Here is a 16,315-nt window from a genome sequence, read left to right on the forward strand (position 1 = left end):
ATTTAAAGGTGGAAGAAACAACCAGTCCCTTTAAAACTGTATCCTGCTAACAAGCTAATAGCAGGAATGACATCTATAAGGAATTAAGGATGCCCAACCTCAGAGCCAGTGTAGATCAAACTTCACCAGGAAATACAAAAAGAGATCTCCTCTGAACTGGCTGTCCATGAGAAAGAATGAATATACTTTCTGTGTTTTTGCAGGAAGTGGAATATGGGGCAGGGGAGAATATTAAAGCAATACAGCAATTGTTTTTTAAAAATTGCTCAATTCTTACCACAAGTGGTGTTAATGCAGCAGCCTCCTGGCAAGTTTTCCTTCTTTAATTCATATCCCAGTGAACAGGTTTCCATGGACCTGGGACAGTGAGAAGTGTTGCACACTACAGTATGAAAAATAAAAAGGAGCAAGAGCAATGAGTGGATTAATACATTTTAATATTTATTAGCATCACTTTGTCTACAATTTATCTTGAGCAAATCAAAGAGTGGATTAAGTTGTAGCAGGGATCCCCGATCTTGGCAACTTTAAGACTTGAGGACTTCAACTCCTAGAATTCTCCAGAAAGCAGAGTTGGCTGGAGAATTTATCTATCTATCTATCTATCTATCTATCTATCTATCTATCTATCTATCTATCTATCTATCTATCTATCTATCTATCTATCTATCTATCTATCTATCTATCTATCTATTTACCCAATACAGTGGAACCCCGACATAAGAGCTGCTCTACTTAAGAGCAACTCGAGATAAGAGCTGGGAGGGGAGAGATATTTTTGTTCTACTTACAAGCCCAAATTCGAGATACAAGCGCCAAGGAGCTGTCTACTGAAGCCAAACGCTAACTTCCGCGTTCGGCTTCAGGAGACAGCTGCGAAGCGGCGCGCGTGTTTTAAAAGGTTGCAGCCGGCCTGGGGGGCTCGGGGGGGGTGCTTGCAGCTTTCTTTCTTGCTCTTTTTCTTTCTCTCTTTTACCTTCCCTTCCTCTATTTCTTCTTTTCTTTCTCCTTCCCACCTTCTTCCCTCCCTCCCTCCCTTCACTCATTCCTCTCTTACTCTCCCCTTTCATAAGTTTCCTTGCTTCCTTCCTCTGTTCCTGTCCCTTCCCTCTTTCCTTCCTTCCTTCCCACCCTCCGTCCATTCATTCACCCATTCCTCTCTTGATCGCTTAAAGCCGGTCCCTGGTGCAAAAAGGGTTGGGGACCTCTGTCCTACAGGATTGGGTGGCAGAGAAGTTGAACATATGTAAATTTAAAAGTTTAAGAAAGTTTACAAGTTAAGTGAAAGAAACTTCATTATTCATTTATATGTACATGTACATTTCTTCATTAAAAACTTGTCTTTCTGCATAATTTAGACTAACTTTGTGAGTTTTTTGAGGGCTGGAACCAATTAAAATTATTTACATTAATTCCTATGGGGAAAAGTCGTTCGAGATAAGAGCTGCTCGACTTAAGAGCCCAGGTCCGGAACGAATTAAACTCGTATCTCGAGGTACCACTGTATACAAATACATAGGAAGAAAAATAGACATGTGATAATCAATATACCCTCTAATTTTTTTTCAGTGTGGGCGGAAAAGTATAATGTCTGAGCGACAGTCCCTTTGGGACTGGGTGGCATAGAATAAATAAATAAATAAATAAATAAATAAATAAGAAAAAAAATCCCTTCTTTTTTATTAAAAGAAATTAATAATTAAAAAAAACCAAAATCCATTACTATTAAAACTAAATCAACCAGCAAAACCAAAAATATAACTATTAATAAAAACAGGTGAGGGCTGGGTTTTTTTTCTCTGTTATTATTTAAGTGCTTTTACCATATGCTTTAAATCAAAACTCACTTCTCTCTCTGTTTCTCTCTCTTTCCTGTCATTTTCTGCCTCAATCATTTTCTCATTTCTCTTTTCTCCCATTTTTTCTATCATTTCTCTCTATCTCTTCCTTCCACTCTTCTCTCTCTTTCTTGCTTTCTCTCTCTCTACCCCTCTTTCTCTCTCTTTTTCTCACTTTCTCTCTCGTTTTCTTTCTCTCTCTTGCTTTCTCTCTCTCACTCTTTCTCTCGTTTTCTTTCTCACACTCTTTCTCTCTCTTGTTCTCTCTCTCTTGCTATCTCTTTCTCTCCCCTTTCTCTCTCTCTCTCTTTCTCACTTACTCTCTATCTTGCTGTCTGTTGGTCTCACTCACTCTCGTTCTCTCTCCGTTCTTCCCAGCGGAGGCTGGCAAAGGTGATATTCAATGTCGGGGGCGCGCGGGCGTTTGCGCGCGCTCCCTATCCCCCTGCTAGCCCGCTCGGAATATTCAAAATAAGAAAAGCCTTCGCCGGCATCCAGACTTAAGCCATCATCCATTTCTCCAAACCGGCGCCCTTGCCAAGGATGAGAAGGAAATGTTGCTGTGGCCCGCGGATGATAAGAATCGGAGTCCCCCAAACTGCCCATCGGGGGGTTTGTGCAATTGTGTGGCTGTGTGCGCGTGCACGGGCGCTCTAAGCTCTCTTTCTCTGCTTGCTTCTAGAGTAGAATAGGGGAGTTCAACGGCCCCGCCTTGTTTGAAAAAAAAAGAGGGGGTGTCCCTCTCCGTGGGGAGGGAGGGGGATTGCATGCCTCTCCCCCCTCCCCACGCTTGGATAGGCGGCAGTCTCTCTCTTTGGAGTCCCGGGAGGGAGGAGAGGGATTGCACGCCCTTTCCCGGGCTGGGAAAAAGGGGGAATCTCCCATTTTCAGAGTCTGGGAGGACAGAGGGAAGTGAAGGGGGGTCGCACGCCCCTCCCCATTTTTTTTACAGAATCCGGGGGGTGGGGGAGAAGAAGGATTGCATTCAAGCCACCCTAGCCCTTGTTAAAGGAGGGGGAGGGGTCTTTCCCTTTTTGCAGAATCCGGGAAGGGAGGGGGATTGCACCCACGCCCCCCCCTTGCCCCTTGTTAAAGGAACGGGGAGTCTCTTTCCTTTTTCCAAAATCCGGGAAGAGAGGAGGGGGATTGCATCCCCTTCACCCCTTCTTAAAAGGGGTGTGTGTCTCTCTCCCTTTTTGCAGAAAACGGGGAGGGAGAGGGGCATTGCACGCCCACTCCCCGCTTGCAAAGGGAAGGAAAAGAAACTCCCGGTGTCATTGGAAAGCAAAGCGGGGGTGCGTGCCTGCTCCCTCCTCCCTACCCCGCCCTCCCTGCCTCTCGGGCGCGTGCAGGGATCGGAGGTGGGGCGCGGGGATCCTGGGCGGGGGTGCACGGCGCGCTCTCGGGACTGGCTGGGCAGCTGGGGCTGCGGCGGGTCGGGCAGGCGGGCGAGCGGAGGGAGCCACGATGGCCGCGGGCGGCCCCTGCAGCCTGGCGGAGGAGTGCTCCTACCGCTGCTTCCTGGAGGCTTTCCTGGGCGAGTTCCGCGGACCATTCCAAGCGGCCGCTGCTCCCTTCCCTTCTGCTGCCGGCGCCTCCCCGCCCCCACCCCGCGGGCTGGCAGGGAGATGGGGAGCGCGCAGCTGTGAAAAACGGCACGCGCGGAGGTATTTTGGGGTGTGCGCGCGTGCGCGCGCGCAGCTTTCATGGAACAGTGGTGATAATATAAAAGAGGGTGAAAGTGAACTTAGAGGAGAGGATATATGAAAGGAAGAGAATATATAAGATAGGTGAAGGAAAGGAAAGATAATTGGTCAGGGGACGAAAGGCACACCAGTGCACTTATTTACGCCCCTTACTGGCCTCTTAGGAACCTGGAGAGATCAATCATGGAGAGTCTAAGGGAGAAGTGTTGGGGGTTAGGGGTTGACACATTTGAGTCCGGTAATGAGTTCCATGCTTCGATAACTTGATTGTTGAAATCATATTTTTTACAGTCAAGTTTGGCGCGGTTTGTATTAAGTTTGAATCTGTTGCGTGCTCTTGTGTTATTGTGGTTGAAGCTGAAGTAGTCATTGACTGGTAGAACGTTGCAGCATATGATCTTGTGGGTAATACTCAAATCATGTTTTAGGCACTGTAGTTCTAGCTTTTCAAGGCCCAGGATTGTTAGCCTATTTTCGTAGGAGATTCTGTTCCGAGTGGAGGAGTGAAGGGCTCTTCTGGTGAAATATCTTTGGACATTTTCAAGGGTGTTGATGTCTGAGATGTGATAAGGGTTCCAGACAGATGAGCAGTAGTCAAGGATGGGTCTGGCAAAAGTTTTGTAGGCTCTTGGGAGTAGAGTGAGATTGCCTGAGCAGAAGCTGCATAGGATCAGGTTAACAACTCTAGAGGCTTTTTTGGCGATATTGTTGCAGTGGGCTTTAGCACTTAGGTCATTCGATATTAGTATTCCAAGGTCTTTTACAGAATGCGGGTTAGCAGTGAGAGATTGTTTATTCAGTTTGTATGTGCGGTTAGGATTCTTTTTGCCAATGTGGAGGGTAGAGCATTTGTTGGTTGATATTTGAAGTTGCCAGGTGTTAGACCAGTCTGAGACAAAGTCCAGGTCTTTTTGGAGGGTGAGTGTGTTATCAGTGGTGTTGAAAAGTTTCACATCGTCGGCAAAAAGAACACAGTTGCTTTCTATGTGGTCACAGAGATCATTGATGTAGAGAATGAAGAAAGTAGGACCTAATACACTTCCCTGGGGGACGCCGCTTATGACAGGGGCAGGGGTGGAGATAGCGCTACCAATTCTGGGAGTTGAAGTCCTCAAGTCTTAACGTTGCCAAGTTTGAAGACCTCTGAGTTATAGTGAGTCCCATACATTGTGTATACATTTGACACATGGTCTTTATAATTTCTGGTTCAATGGTTTAACTTCATTTTTATCAAAACAGAATTGGCAGTGAGTTTCTCAAGAGCATAGCTGTATCCTATAAGCATTAGCTTTTCATCTTGTAGAGATTAAAAAGTGCATCTATAGGATCCCTCAGAGTCTCTGAACTTGGTGGTTTTCTTACAGACATTTCAGTACCGACTAGTTAACATCAACAATACACAGAGGATGCTATTTAGGTTTTTTTGGGTGGGGACAATCACCACCAAGTTCAAAGAGCACCAAGGACCCCACAGCCCAATTCAGAGCTATATATAGTCTCTTCTAAAGTACTCCTATTTTTTTAATTCGTTGCTAAATTTGTTTTCCTGTCCATCTCATTTCAAAGCAAATATTTGTGAAACGGATAGAGTAACTTCTCTAATAGATGATTTATAATGCAGAGCCTTGGTTAACGTTTCCTAAATGAAAACTGGCATGCTAGCTTGTGTCATTTACAATACAATCTTGGTGAAAATGATACTTACCACACTGTTCTTGAGGGCAGCACTTTTCTTCAGGGGTTAATATTGTGATGGGTACAAACCCTTCATAAGAACATTCCACAGGAGTAGCTTTGGTAGGACATGGCTCTTCAATACATTGTACATTAAGAGAATATTCCTCACAAGTACATTTCTGGCAGTTGCTAATCCAGGTTTCTCCAGGCTGTGAAAAGAGGTATTTTTAAATATGTCTGTCTGTCTGTCTGTCTGTCTGTCTGTCTGTCTGTCTGTCTGTCTGTCTGTCTGTCTCTGTCTGTCTGTCTGTCTGTCTGTCTGTCTGTCTGTCTCTCTCTCTCTCTCTCTCTATCTTGTATCAGCTCTCTCTCTCTCTCTCTCTCTCTATCTATCTATCATCTATTTTTAAAATTGGCATATAGGTCCAATTAATTAATAAATAATAAATAATTTTTAAAATACCGGTATATAATATATGTACACGTACATATATGCTGTACAATAGAACAGAACAGAATAGAATAGAATTCTTTATTGGCCAAGTGTGATTGGACACACAAGGAATTTGTCTTTGGTATATATTCTCTCAGTGTACATGAAAGAAAATATACATTTGTCAATAATCATGAGGTACAACACTTAATGATTATCATAGGCTACAAATAAGCAATCAGGAAACAACATTAATATAAATTGTAAGGATACAAGCAACAAAGTTACAGTCATATAGTCATAATTGGCAGGAGATGGGTGATAGTAACAATGAGAAGACTAACAATAAAAATAATGTAGCCTTAGTGAATAGTTTGACATGTATAAATTTCCTGTAGCTACTTGACACTGAGACAATGGATGCAATTTTTCTATTTCCTCATTAAAACCCATAAAACTTTGAAAAGGTCTTGCAAAAAACATTTTCCACCAACTCCTAGAGTTTCACCCATCTACGGTCTATGAAATAATAAAAGCTTTAATACTTACCACTTTGGGTAACCCATCTGGTCCAGTACAACCTGAAAAAAAAGTATATGTTCGATAATTTGCACTGAAGAACATCTGTGTTTCATCATTTGATTAATAATATTACACTAGTCACTGTAGTTAGCTTGTAATATTTAAAAACAAGACAGAGCATTATATAAAATACAGCAATTCATGCAGCAGCTGAGAAACCAAACCAGTCTAGAGAAAGCAGTAAGCATATTAAAGTTTTCCCCCTAATACACTAACGTCCATGTCCAAAAACATTCATGAGCCTTCAGAAAGGCTAGCAGGATCAGATCAACCCTAGTCTCAAGGGAAATTGTATTCCAAATGGAAGAACCAGTACATGAGAAGGCCCATTTCTTGGGTCCCACAAGCTGACATTTTTTAAATTGATAGGATCTACAGTTTACCTCTCCTGCCATATTTAATGGGAGGGATAGACATGTAGCCTGTTTAGAAACCAAAGGGCCCCTGACTATTGAGGTGTATGGAATCCAATGCAATTTCTTTTGTCTGCTGGATAACAATCAATAGGAAGATCCTAGGAATGTCAGGTAACCTGAGCTTCAGATAGCACTAGGAAAGTTGTGGGTCATTTTGTAGATTTCATGGGCAAATAATAACAGGGGTTCTTCATTCTATAAGGATGACGATCCATTGCTAAATAATACTTATGGAAGGATAATCATACACTTTTTAGAATGCATTTGTGGAGAGGGGAAAGAACTCTCTATTGAATAAAACCATCTCTGTGTGAAAGAAGACCATATTTTCCTACATCTTGCATATTAATACAAATGATCTTCAGGATCTTTTACTCAGTTTTCTGCAATGCAGTTGATAGATCTAGATCAGGCTTCTTTATGGTAAATGTTTCACATGCCCATGTTACTGGGTGTATGGGCTTTGATCAGGGGTGAAATTCAGCAGTTTGGAGAAACTTGTAGTGGAAAGTTTGAGTAGTTTTGAGAACTGGCAAATACCACCTCTGCCTGCCCCAGGAGTGGGGTGGGAATCAGTATCGGGTTGCTACCAGTACTGATAAGGATGGTGTAACGGTAGCGAAAATTGAGCTGAGCATGCAGATTTGCTTCTGCTACAGGTGCATGTAGAGATTTTACTTCTGCATATGCACAAGAAGCAAAAACTGGTGAGGGGTCACGTGTGCAAGAGAGATTTCTGTAAATTTTTGCTTCTGCGCATGCGCTGAAGAAAAAAAAATTACCAAAATCTAACCCTTCATGAGATTTTGCTTCCTGAGCATGTCCAGAAGCAAAGTTTTGCTGGGACACATGCCTGTGCCCACAGCAAAAGTAAACTTGTGCACGCAGCGCAACAGTAGCAGCAGAATAGGGATTCCACCTCTGGTGGGAATGGAGATTTTTCAATATCTTTCCCCTGTCATGCACACAAAGCCACACCTACAGGTAGGGGGAAATTTTAAATTCATCCCTAGTTTTGATCCACCCATCTTTTATTATTTAAGTGGTTATCTCCTTTCAATGAATCATTTCTGATCTTTCCTGGAAATGACTGAAATCATATCTAGCTGGCTGGTCTATCCAGCAATCCCTTTGCATTATGGTATCCCCCTCTTTTCTTAAAAAAGAACACTTACCACAATCGGAGACACAACTATCTCTGTGGGCACTGAAGAGTTTGGTTCCATTTTTACAGAAACAACCTTCTGTTATTCCAGTCTGTGGAGGACTACTTCAGTAAAAAGAAAAAAGAAAAACAAAAAAGCACAAATTAGCTTTGCTTTCAAGGTGTTTGGCCATTTTGTGAACTGCCTCCAGAATGTTCCAGTATCATTTTCAGTCTGAGTAATCTGTAGTTTTCCTACTCCCTTTCTAACCAATCTCCCTGCCACTCATGGTAATCTGATACTTAATTTGGTTTTCAGGATTTCTCACAATTTATTACACATTCAAAACAACAGTCATTTCTCCAGTTAATCATTCTACTGTAAGTGTACAATATCAGAAGATAGTTCCTTTTTTGATGTTTGATCTGAAATATAGTTAATTCAGGCAGCTCTTTGAAACTGCCTAAATCTTAATACAAATAGTTCCTTATTTATTATTCTTTCTATTTCCTCTTTCTTAGCCTTTTCTTATTCTTTTCATTTTAACTGAAGAGCTGCTTCTTTACTCTTCCTTTTGAATGTAATAAAAATTTATTCCACGTAGTTTAAATGCATACTCAATATGTTGCTTATTTCATCATGACAATTATAAACTTTCACAGCTCTTTTGAGTTTTACTTACCTGTTATCACAGGTGGGAGGATTGATGGGGCCACATGGATCATATACTTTATCTGTAGGGCATCTAAAGGCTATAAACGATAAGAGAAAAGTGTTCATCATAACATAGAAATGTATTTTCCATACATTTTGCATTTGAAAAAAAAGTTTCAGTACAACTTTTTTTCTCATTATCTTTCCATCCATTATTCAATTTACAGGTGGGGTTTGTTCCCCATGAAGAATAATAAAAATAAAAGAGCCGAGGTAGTGCAGTGGGTAGAGTGCTGTACTGCAGGCCACTGAAGCTGACTGTAGATCTGTAGGTCAGCGGTTCAAATCTCATCACCGGCTCAAGGTGGACTCAGCCTTCCATCCTTCTGAGGTGGGTAAAATGAGGACCCGGATTGTGGGGGCAATATGCTGGCTCTGTTAAAAAGTGCTATTGCTAACATGTTGTAAGCCGCCCTGAGTCTAAGGAGAAGGGCAGCATAAAAAAAATTCAAATCAATCAATAAAATAAAATAAAAATAAATCACCCCAGCAACTACAACAATAACATTTATCAACAGCATGAACTGTTGTAAACTGCCTAGACTAGAGTCATTTAGACGAGATGGACATTAATTAATTATATAATTATAATGAATAAAAATAGAATTATATGATTATGAAAATATAAAAATATTAATTGAATTAAATAAACATAAATAAACAATGATACCAGACAAACACATCTGTTATTGTTCACATAACTTTGATTTTTTTTTCACTCACACATAAACACCAACTTTTTGTATAAATATGCCAGAAGTTGGACATATTTCTTTCATATCACAGTTTTTAGTAAAATACATTGTCTATCTGGAAGAATGGTGGTTGAATATTCTTGTGTTTATTAAGAAAATATTTCATTGGTAAATAAGTGACCGTCTTTCTAGTAATCATCTTTCCCTTGGTATCACTTTTTTGAGTGCCACACCAAATTCTCACTGAAGATATATTGAAAGACCTGAAAATAAGGAAGGGAGGGAGGGAGGGAGGAGTGAAGGAAGGAAGGAGGGAGGGAGGGAGGGAGGGAAGGAAGGAAGGAAGGAAGGAAGGATCATATAATAAGCAAACACAATAAGATGCCTTGCTATCCCAAAACTTACGGCATTGAGCATTGGTCTTCCCTCGCCAGTCGATACAAAGACCTTTAGAGGCACAGAGAGAAGCATATATCTCTAATGCTGAACATTCCATGGAGATATTTTTCATATGGCAAGCATCATAGAGGCAGCCTTGGAAGTAGGAATCTGGGGGTATGATCTTATGGCATTCAGAGAAGATTCTGCAAACATACAAGAAGTAAAATAAATATCTCTGTAAAAATACACATTGATTTAATCATTTAATTTAAGCTTCTTTTAAATCATGGAACTATTCTAAATGAAAAAACGAAAGGGAATGGTTAAAAAAAAAAGTCAGAACATGGAATTTCTGATGCCAAAGAACCTTCCACAAGGGAACATTGACTATGAAGTTTTCCAGGTAGAAAATCTTTCAAAAATCTATCTATTGTAAAAGGACAGTTTGGTCATAGTCTCAGAAATATTTATTTGTTTGGATTTCTATGCCACCCTTCTCTGTAGACTCAAATATTTCCTCACCTAAATAGAGAAACAAAAAGACCAACATGTCTATGGAGATTATTAGTCATCCAGGTCATATCTGTCTCAAAGATGCTTTTTTTCAAGAGGCAACTGGACTTTCTGGATTTTCTTTTAAAGATTGAATGGTAGGTAATGGAAGGATTTATACTCCTTGCAAACAGCTGGACATTTGCATTCTTTTAGTGGGTCGGTAAGATCATATGGAGGTTTGTTTGTGTCATCGAGGTCACCTGAGTAGTACAAATTGGTGTGGAGCCTTCTTGGAACTGTTGAACTGTTTCTACAACACAATCCTTTCAACTGTTCCAAGAAGGCTCCACACCAATCTGTGATGACATAGATAAACTTCCAGGTAAGCTTAATGACCCACTAAAAGAATGAAAATATCCACCTGTCTTCAAGAAGTATAAATCCTTTCATTCCCTACCATTCAATCAGAGCTGAAGAAGCTTCTTGGATGAGAAGCAAAATGTCTTCAAAGAAAAACCAGTTTGGGACAAAATGACCAACAGTGGGCAAAAAATGGGTGTGAACTAGGGCAACTTTTGACTTCCCACCGGTTTTATCATCAAGTGTGGAGACCTAAGGGTCCTATAGGAAGATAAATGCTGGGTGGGAAAGGGAAGGAGAGAGGGATTGCAAGACTGGCTGGGAAACTGTCATAGAATGTTGAGAATGAAGATCATGTAACTGCAGCAGCAACCAAGCAGAACTGAAAAAGTCACAATTTTCGCAATTTCATTCTCTTGGGAGTCATGAGAGTCCAGGAATTTGTATGCCTTCTGTAAGTTACTACATTTGAGATACCTTGGTTTAAAAACTGTTGTTCTGCTAGGCTAAAGATATTGAAACAAGAGTTTTAGTAGTATCTATATTCACTGGATGGCAAATTTAAATATAAAACAATTGCTATCTTACTCGTTCAAAATAAGGGAACAGAGAGAAGCTGTGCTACACGTTTCAGGTGAAGGTGTAATTTCAGTTGGAACAGATGGTGTTGATCCAAAGCAGTAATCCTTTTTAGGATCAGGTACTTTCCAATGGGAAGCCATGTGGGGGCAATCTGTTACTTGGCCATCCGGTAAGCGACATTCATCTTTTATATTGTTAGTGCAAGTACCTGGGGAAAATAACATGAAAACGTATGTAGAGGGAAAAAAAACATTTGTGGTTTCAGGCCAATTAAACAGACAACATATCTTGCAACTATGGAAGAAGTAAAAGTATCAAAATGGCCACATAGTTTAGTGACTCAGGCAGCAGAAGATATGGAAGAAAAATCAAGCAGAGGAAGTGCCATGGCAAGCAACACCCTGCATGGGCTGTACCACCAAAAGATAGCTGAAGTGGCAAACATTGGGAAATCCAAGCAGTGGTGGAAACAGGTGGACTAAAAGACAGCATTGTTAGATTTGTACTGTATTTGTTATTATTGTTGTGAGCCACCCCGAGTATTTGGAGAGGCGGCATACAAATCTAATAAATTATTATTATTATTATTATTATTATTATTATTATTATTATTATTATTATGTCAATAAAACACAACAAATGAGATCACTGTGCTGGATTTTGTATTTCATCACCAGTCGGGTGCTTCTCAAGCACCTAGCACTGCGTGATGCAGCGGCGAATTATGTTTGCTGATCCCAGTAAAGCGGCCTTTTGCAATTGACAGATGGAGATTTTGTCAATTCCAATGGTTTTCAAATGTCCGCTGAGATCCTTTGGCACTGCGCCCAGCATGCCAAGTACCACTGGGACCACTTTCACTGGCTTACGCCAGAGTTGTTGCAGCTCGATTTTTAGATCTTTGTATTTCACTAATTTCTCTAGCTGCTTCTCCTCAATTCTGCTGTCCCCTGGGATTGCGATGTCGATGATCCATACTTTCTTTTTCTCCACAATCAGGATGTCTGGTGTGTTATGCTTCAGAATTCGGTCAGTCTGAAGTTGGAAGTCCCATAGTAGTTTTGCTTGCTCATTTTTTCACCATTTTTTCGGGCTTATGATCCCACCAGTTCTTTGCCACTGGTAGATGGTAGTTCTGGCACAAGTTCCAGTGGATCATTTGTGCCACAGCATTGTGTCTATGCTAGTAGTCAGTCTGTGCGATCTTTTTGCAGCAGCTGAGTATGTGATCGATTGTTTCATTTGTTTCTTTACAGAGTCTGCACTTTGGATCGTCTGTTGATTTTTCAATTCTGGCTTTGATAGTATTTGTTCTAATGGCCTGTTCTTGTGCCGCCAGTATTAGTCCTTCTGTCTCCTTTTTGAGTGTTCCACTTGTAAGCCATGACCAGGTCTTTTTTATTATTATTAAATAATTATTAAATAAATTATATTATTACTATTACTATTACTATTATTATTATTTTCCATTTTATTTCCATCAGTAATTAGAAGTTCTAATATCCAGACTGAATGAAAAATAAGTGACATTTTGGCAAGAGAACCAAGAATTTACTGGAGCAGGGGTCGGCAAAGTTGGCTCTTTTATAACATGTGGACTTTGACTCCCAGAATTCCTGAGCTAGCATGATCTCTCAGGAATTCTGGGAGTTGAGGTCCACAACTCATAGAAGAGCCTACTTTGCCTACCCCTGTACTAGAGAAAAAGCATTTTTCTAAGAGCAGTTATATAAAGTGCTGTTTCAACTACTTTAAATGCAAAAGAGTTTTCAAATATTTCATAGGCTCACAAAAGCTTTGATGGGATTAAAATGTTTAACTTACCACATTGTCCTTCCGTATTGTTGTAAAACTTGCTGAATGGAATCTTTACTAAGAAGATAAAACCACTGTAGGTGACAACAGTTTCAATTTCAGAAATTTCAACCACCATATTAGTACCCATTGTGTAGACATAAATGCCATCTTTCTGGAGACGTGACTTGATGAGTTTCCCATCGAAATAGATCTGCATGAAAGAATAATTTTGCATCAGGGAGAAATTTTATAACATAAAAAAATTGATTACCCATACTTTAAAAAAAACAATGTACCTGCATGTTTAAAATAATTATCTACATATTTTGGATATATTTGCTTGCTCAAATTATTACTTAAGAAATATGTATTTTATTTTCTAGCAAAATAAAATTACTTGACCTCAGTGGGCATTTAATCTTGAAAGGAGGCAGGTTCCCTATTCTGAGGTGGCTTTCCAAGGATGTAAGACATACACCTGCTAGGAAAGGCCCTATGGATGTAGTCACACTTGTGACTTTTACTAAGAGGTGCTTCAGATAGTCACCGAAAGAGGTCTTCCTCCCCACCTTTTTTTCAGATCACTGTGAATCTGAACCTGCTTTAATTCCAGATAATTAAAGAAGTTTGAGGAATGAGTGAAGGTTATTGTTCTGCATGTGAATCAGGGGTGGGTTTCTCCCAGTTTGAATTGGTTCACCTGAACTGGTAGTGATCTGCTAGTGACATCATGCTGACCAATCACAGTATTGGTCGGCGCCACTCCATGGGTGCCCCCATCTTTTTTAAAAAAAAAAATCTTGAATTTTTGAATTTTTTCCCCTTTTGAACATGCACAGAGGCTGACTTCCAGCACTGTGCATGCAATCACCATTTATTTTTCAGTTTTGTTTTTCTTGCCCCGCGGTGCAGGAGGAAGTGAACCAGTAGCGAGGTAAGTTAGAACCCACCATGGTCCCCCCCAAGGCCCTTTTGTTTCCCAGGGAGCTGTAGGGAGGTTGCTAGGCCCAAAACAAGGCATGGGAGAGGGGTATGACACTCTCTCACACACCGCTTTTAGCTCCCAGGAGGTTGTAGGGAGCTTGCTAGGCAAAAATTGGGTGCAAGGGGGGTCTTTAAGGGAGAAAGAAAGAAAGAAGAAAGGAAGGAAGGAAGGAAGGAAGAATGAAAGAAAGAAAGAAAGAAAGAAAGAAAGAAAGAAAGCAAGCAAGCAAGCCTCACTGTTTGGGGATCCCCACATGCATGGAGTTTGAGTTGAGAGCTTATTGTAAGTGACTGCTAAGCTATCCTTCTCAGACTAAACTAATCAACAATGGAGCTCTAAGAATGCCAGATGATCAATGGGCATGTTCTCACTTTCAAAACGTCTGTTTTTCCCCCCTGATACCAAAGACCTTCTAGGGTTTTTCAGAGGAAAGGAGAAAGGGAAGGAGAAAGGGAGAAAGGAAGAGGAGGATAAACTCTTTTAGTCCCATGTCATTCTCACTGTTTGGGGATCCCCACATGTACTGAACTTGAGTTGAGAGATCATCGAAAGTGCTGTTAACTATCCTTGCTCAGGCTAAGCTAATCAACAGTGGAGTTATAAGAATGCCAGATGATCAATGGACATATTCTCAGTTTCAAAATGTCTGAGTTTCTGAGGTTCAGGAAGGGAAAAAGGGAGGGAGGAGAGAGAGAGAGAAAAAAAACCAGAAATAAACAAAAGGAGAAAAAGAGAAAAAGGAAGGAAGGAAGGAAGAGAGAGAAGATAGATAAAGAAATAGATAAAGAAAGAAAAAGAAAGAGGGAGAGAAAGAGAAAGAGAGAGAAGAAAAAGAAAAGAAAAAGAAAGAAAGAAAGAGGAAGGAAGGGAGGGAGAGGGAGAAAGAGAGAGAGAGAGAGAGAAAGGAAGAAGAGGAAGGAAGCACCACAAACCCTGCCACTAGACGTGTCTTCAGTAGACACTTTGAAATAGCACAGCAATTTAGGGCTTAAAGATGCTGCAACAGGAAACCTTACATTGTCTAGATTATTTTGGTGCCTCTAACAGAGAGGAAAATTGCCAGAAAGGAGAAGGAGTTTACTAGGACAAGGCTGCCATGCAGAGGAAGGCAGAGATAGTCCTTGACTTATGACCACAATTAAGCCCAAACTTTTGGTTGCTAAGCAAGAGCGTTGTTAAGTGAGTTTCACCACATTTTACTCAACCCATGACATTCATTTCCTGGCTCTAACAGTGATGTGCAAGTTAGGGAAAACATATGAAGACATTTATAATGTTCTAGTGAACAAAAGTTATGGTTAAGTGTGTGGCAGAAAGTGACCTCTGGGTATGTTTTTCCAAATGTAGTAAGTGAGGTTGAATGTGTAGTTTTAGAAGAGCTCTCTCTCTCTCTCTCTCTCTCTCTCTCTGTGTGTGTGTGTGTGTGTGTGTGTGTGTGTGTGTGCATGCATACACATATAGTCTATATAGTAGATAATGCAATTTTTCTGTGCCTGTGTGTAATATGTAGATACACATATGACATATATAGAGAGGATTAAATAGTATATTTTGGATATTCACTAGTAGTAAATAGATAGGGAAATTGTATCTTGTTGAGGCCTTTGAGGCGAGGAGAGGCCAGGCACCCTAACCCTAACCTTGACATGAGTGACATCAAATTGGCCATGCCCACCCAGTCACATGCCCACCCAGCAATCCCCACCTCGTCTCATGGCCGCAACGCCACTTCTACCCAGTTCATGACCTTCAAGCCACGCCCACCACCCCATGATCATGTAGCCACTCCCACAAAATAAGCCACACCTACAGTGGTAGTAAAAATTGGAACCCACCCCTGATGTGAATGGCACTGGATGTCACTTTCAAATTTTACCTTGTTAACTTCTATCCCGTTAAAGCGTTCATGAGTTAACACGATGACTGAAGATTTGTAGTGAACAATAATAGACTGGAGACAGGAAAGTTGACCTTTTGTGTCACAGTGGTAATTATCAAGAAGGACTTTAAAGTTATTATATTTTGGTATAATTTGCTGCACCAATACATAAGTGCAATTGTCCAAGAAAGTGTAGTAGACACCATCAAATGTGATATAGTGAGGATCACCCCAGCCACTACAAACACCTGATAAATAAAGAAAAAAACAGGTAACAATTAGGACCTTAAAAAAATATTGTACCTCGAGATTAATATCAACAAAATAACTCATATATTATCAAATGCTGATCAAACTTCATTATTACCATAAAACCATTCAGAAATAAAATTTGAACTTACATTCACATTCATAGTGATAACAACATCCATCCTTTGACAGAATCTTTACCGGTGGGTAGCCGTTTTCACAAACTATATTCTGTACTGGTGGACACTCCACTTTACTTATCAAAATATTGTTGTTTCCTAAACAAGTTGCTTTGGTGCAAATTTCTATCCATGTCTCACCCTCCTGAGAATAGAAAAAAAAAAGTTTATAATTTGACGCAACAAATTTGCTGTGTGTATT

General features: G+C 40.4%; 1 protein-coding gene across 1 annotated transcript in view; it reads right to left on the reverse strand.

Annotated features, from left to right (window-relative positions):
• The window catches only part of LOC139174659 (mucin-5AC-like), a 95,664-nt gene that overhangs the window by 9,224 nt on the left and 70,125 nt on the right, over nucleotides 1-16,315 (reverse strand). The window contains exons 33-42 of the mRNA XM_070765157.1: nucleotides 16,087-16,258; nucleotides 15,683-15,933; nucleotides 12,849-13,032; nucleotides 11,031-11,232; nucleotides 9,612-9,790; nucleotides 8,480-8,549; nucleotides 7,828-7,922; nucleotides 6,204-6,235; nucleotides 5,250-5,430; nucleotides 278-382 (exon numbers count right to left, since the gene is read on the reverse strand). Of these exons, the coding sequence (XP_070621258.1) occupies nucleotides 278-382; nucleotides 5,250-5,430; nucleotides 6,204-6,235; nucleotides 7,828-7,922; nucleotides 8,480-8,549; nucleotides 9,612-9,790; nucleotides 11,031-11,232; nucleotides 12,849-13,032; nucleotides 15,683-15,933; nucleotides 16,087-16,258 (1,471 nt within the window). The remainder of the gene's footprint in view (nucleotides 1-277; nucleotides 383-5,249; nucleotides 5,431-6,203; nucleotides 6,236-7,827; nucleotides 7,923-8,479; nucleotides 8,550-9,611; nucleotides 9,791-11,030; nucleotides 11,233-12,848; nucleotides 13,033-15,682; nucleotides 15,934-16,086; nucleotides 16,259-16,315) is intronic.

Source organism: Erythrolamprus reginae, chromosome 1, assembly GCF_031021105.1.
Source record: "Erythrolamprus reginae isolate rEryReg1 chromosome 1, rEryReg1.hap1, whole genome shotgun sequence".
Taxonomy (NCBI): Eukaryota; Metazoa; Chordata; class Lepidosauria; order Squamata; family Dipsadidae; genus Erythrolamprus; species Erythrolamprus reginae.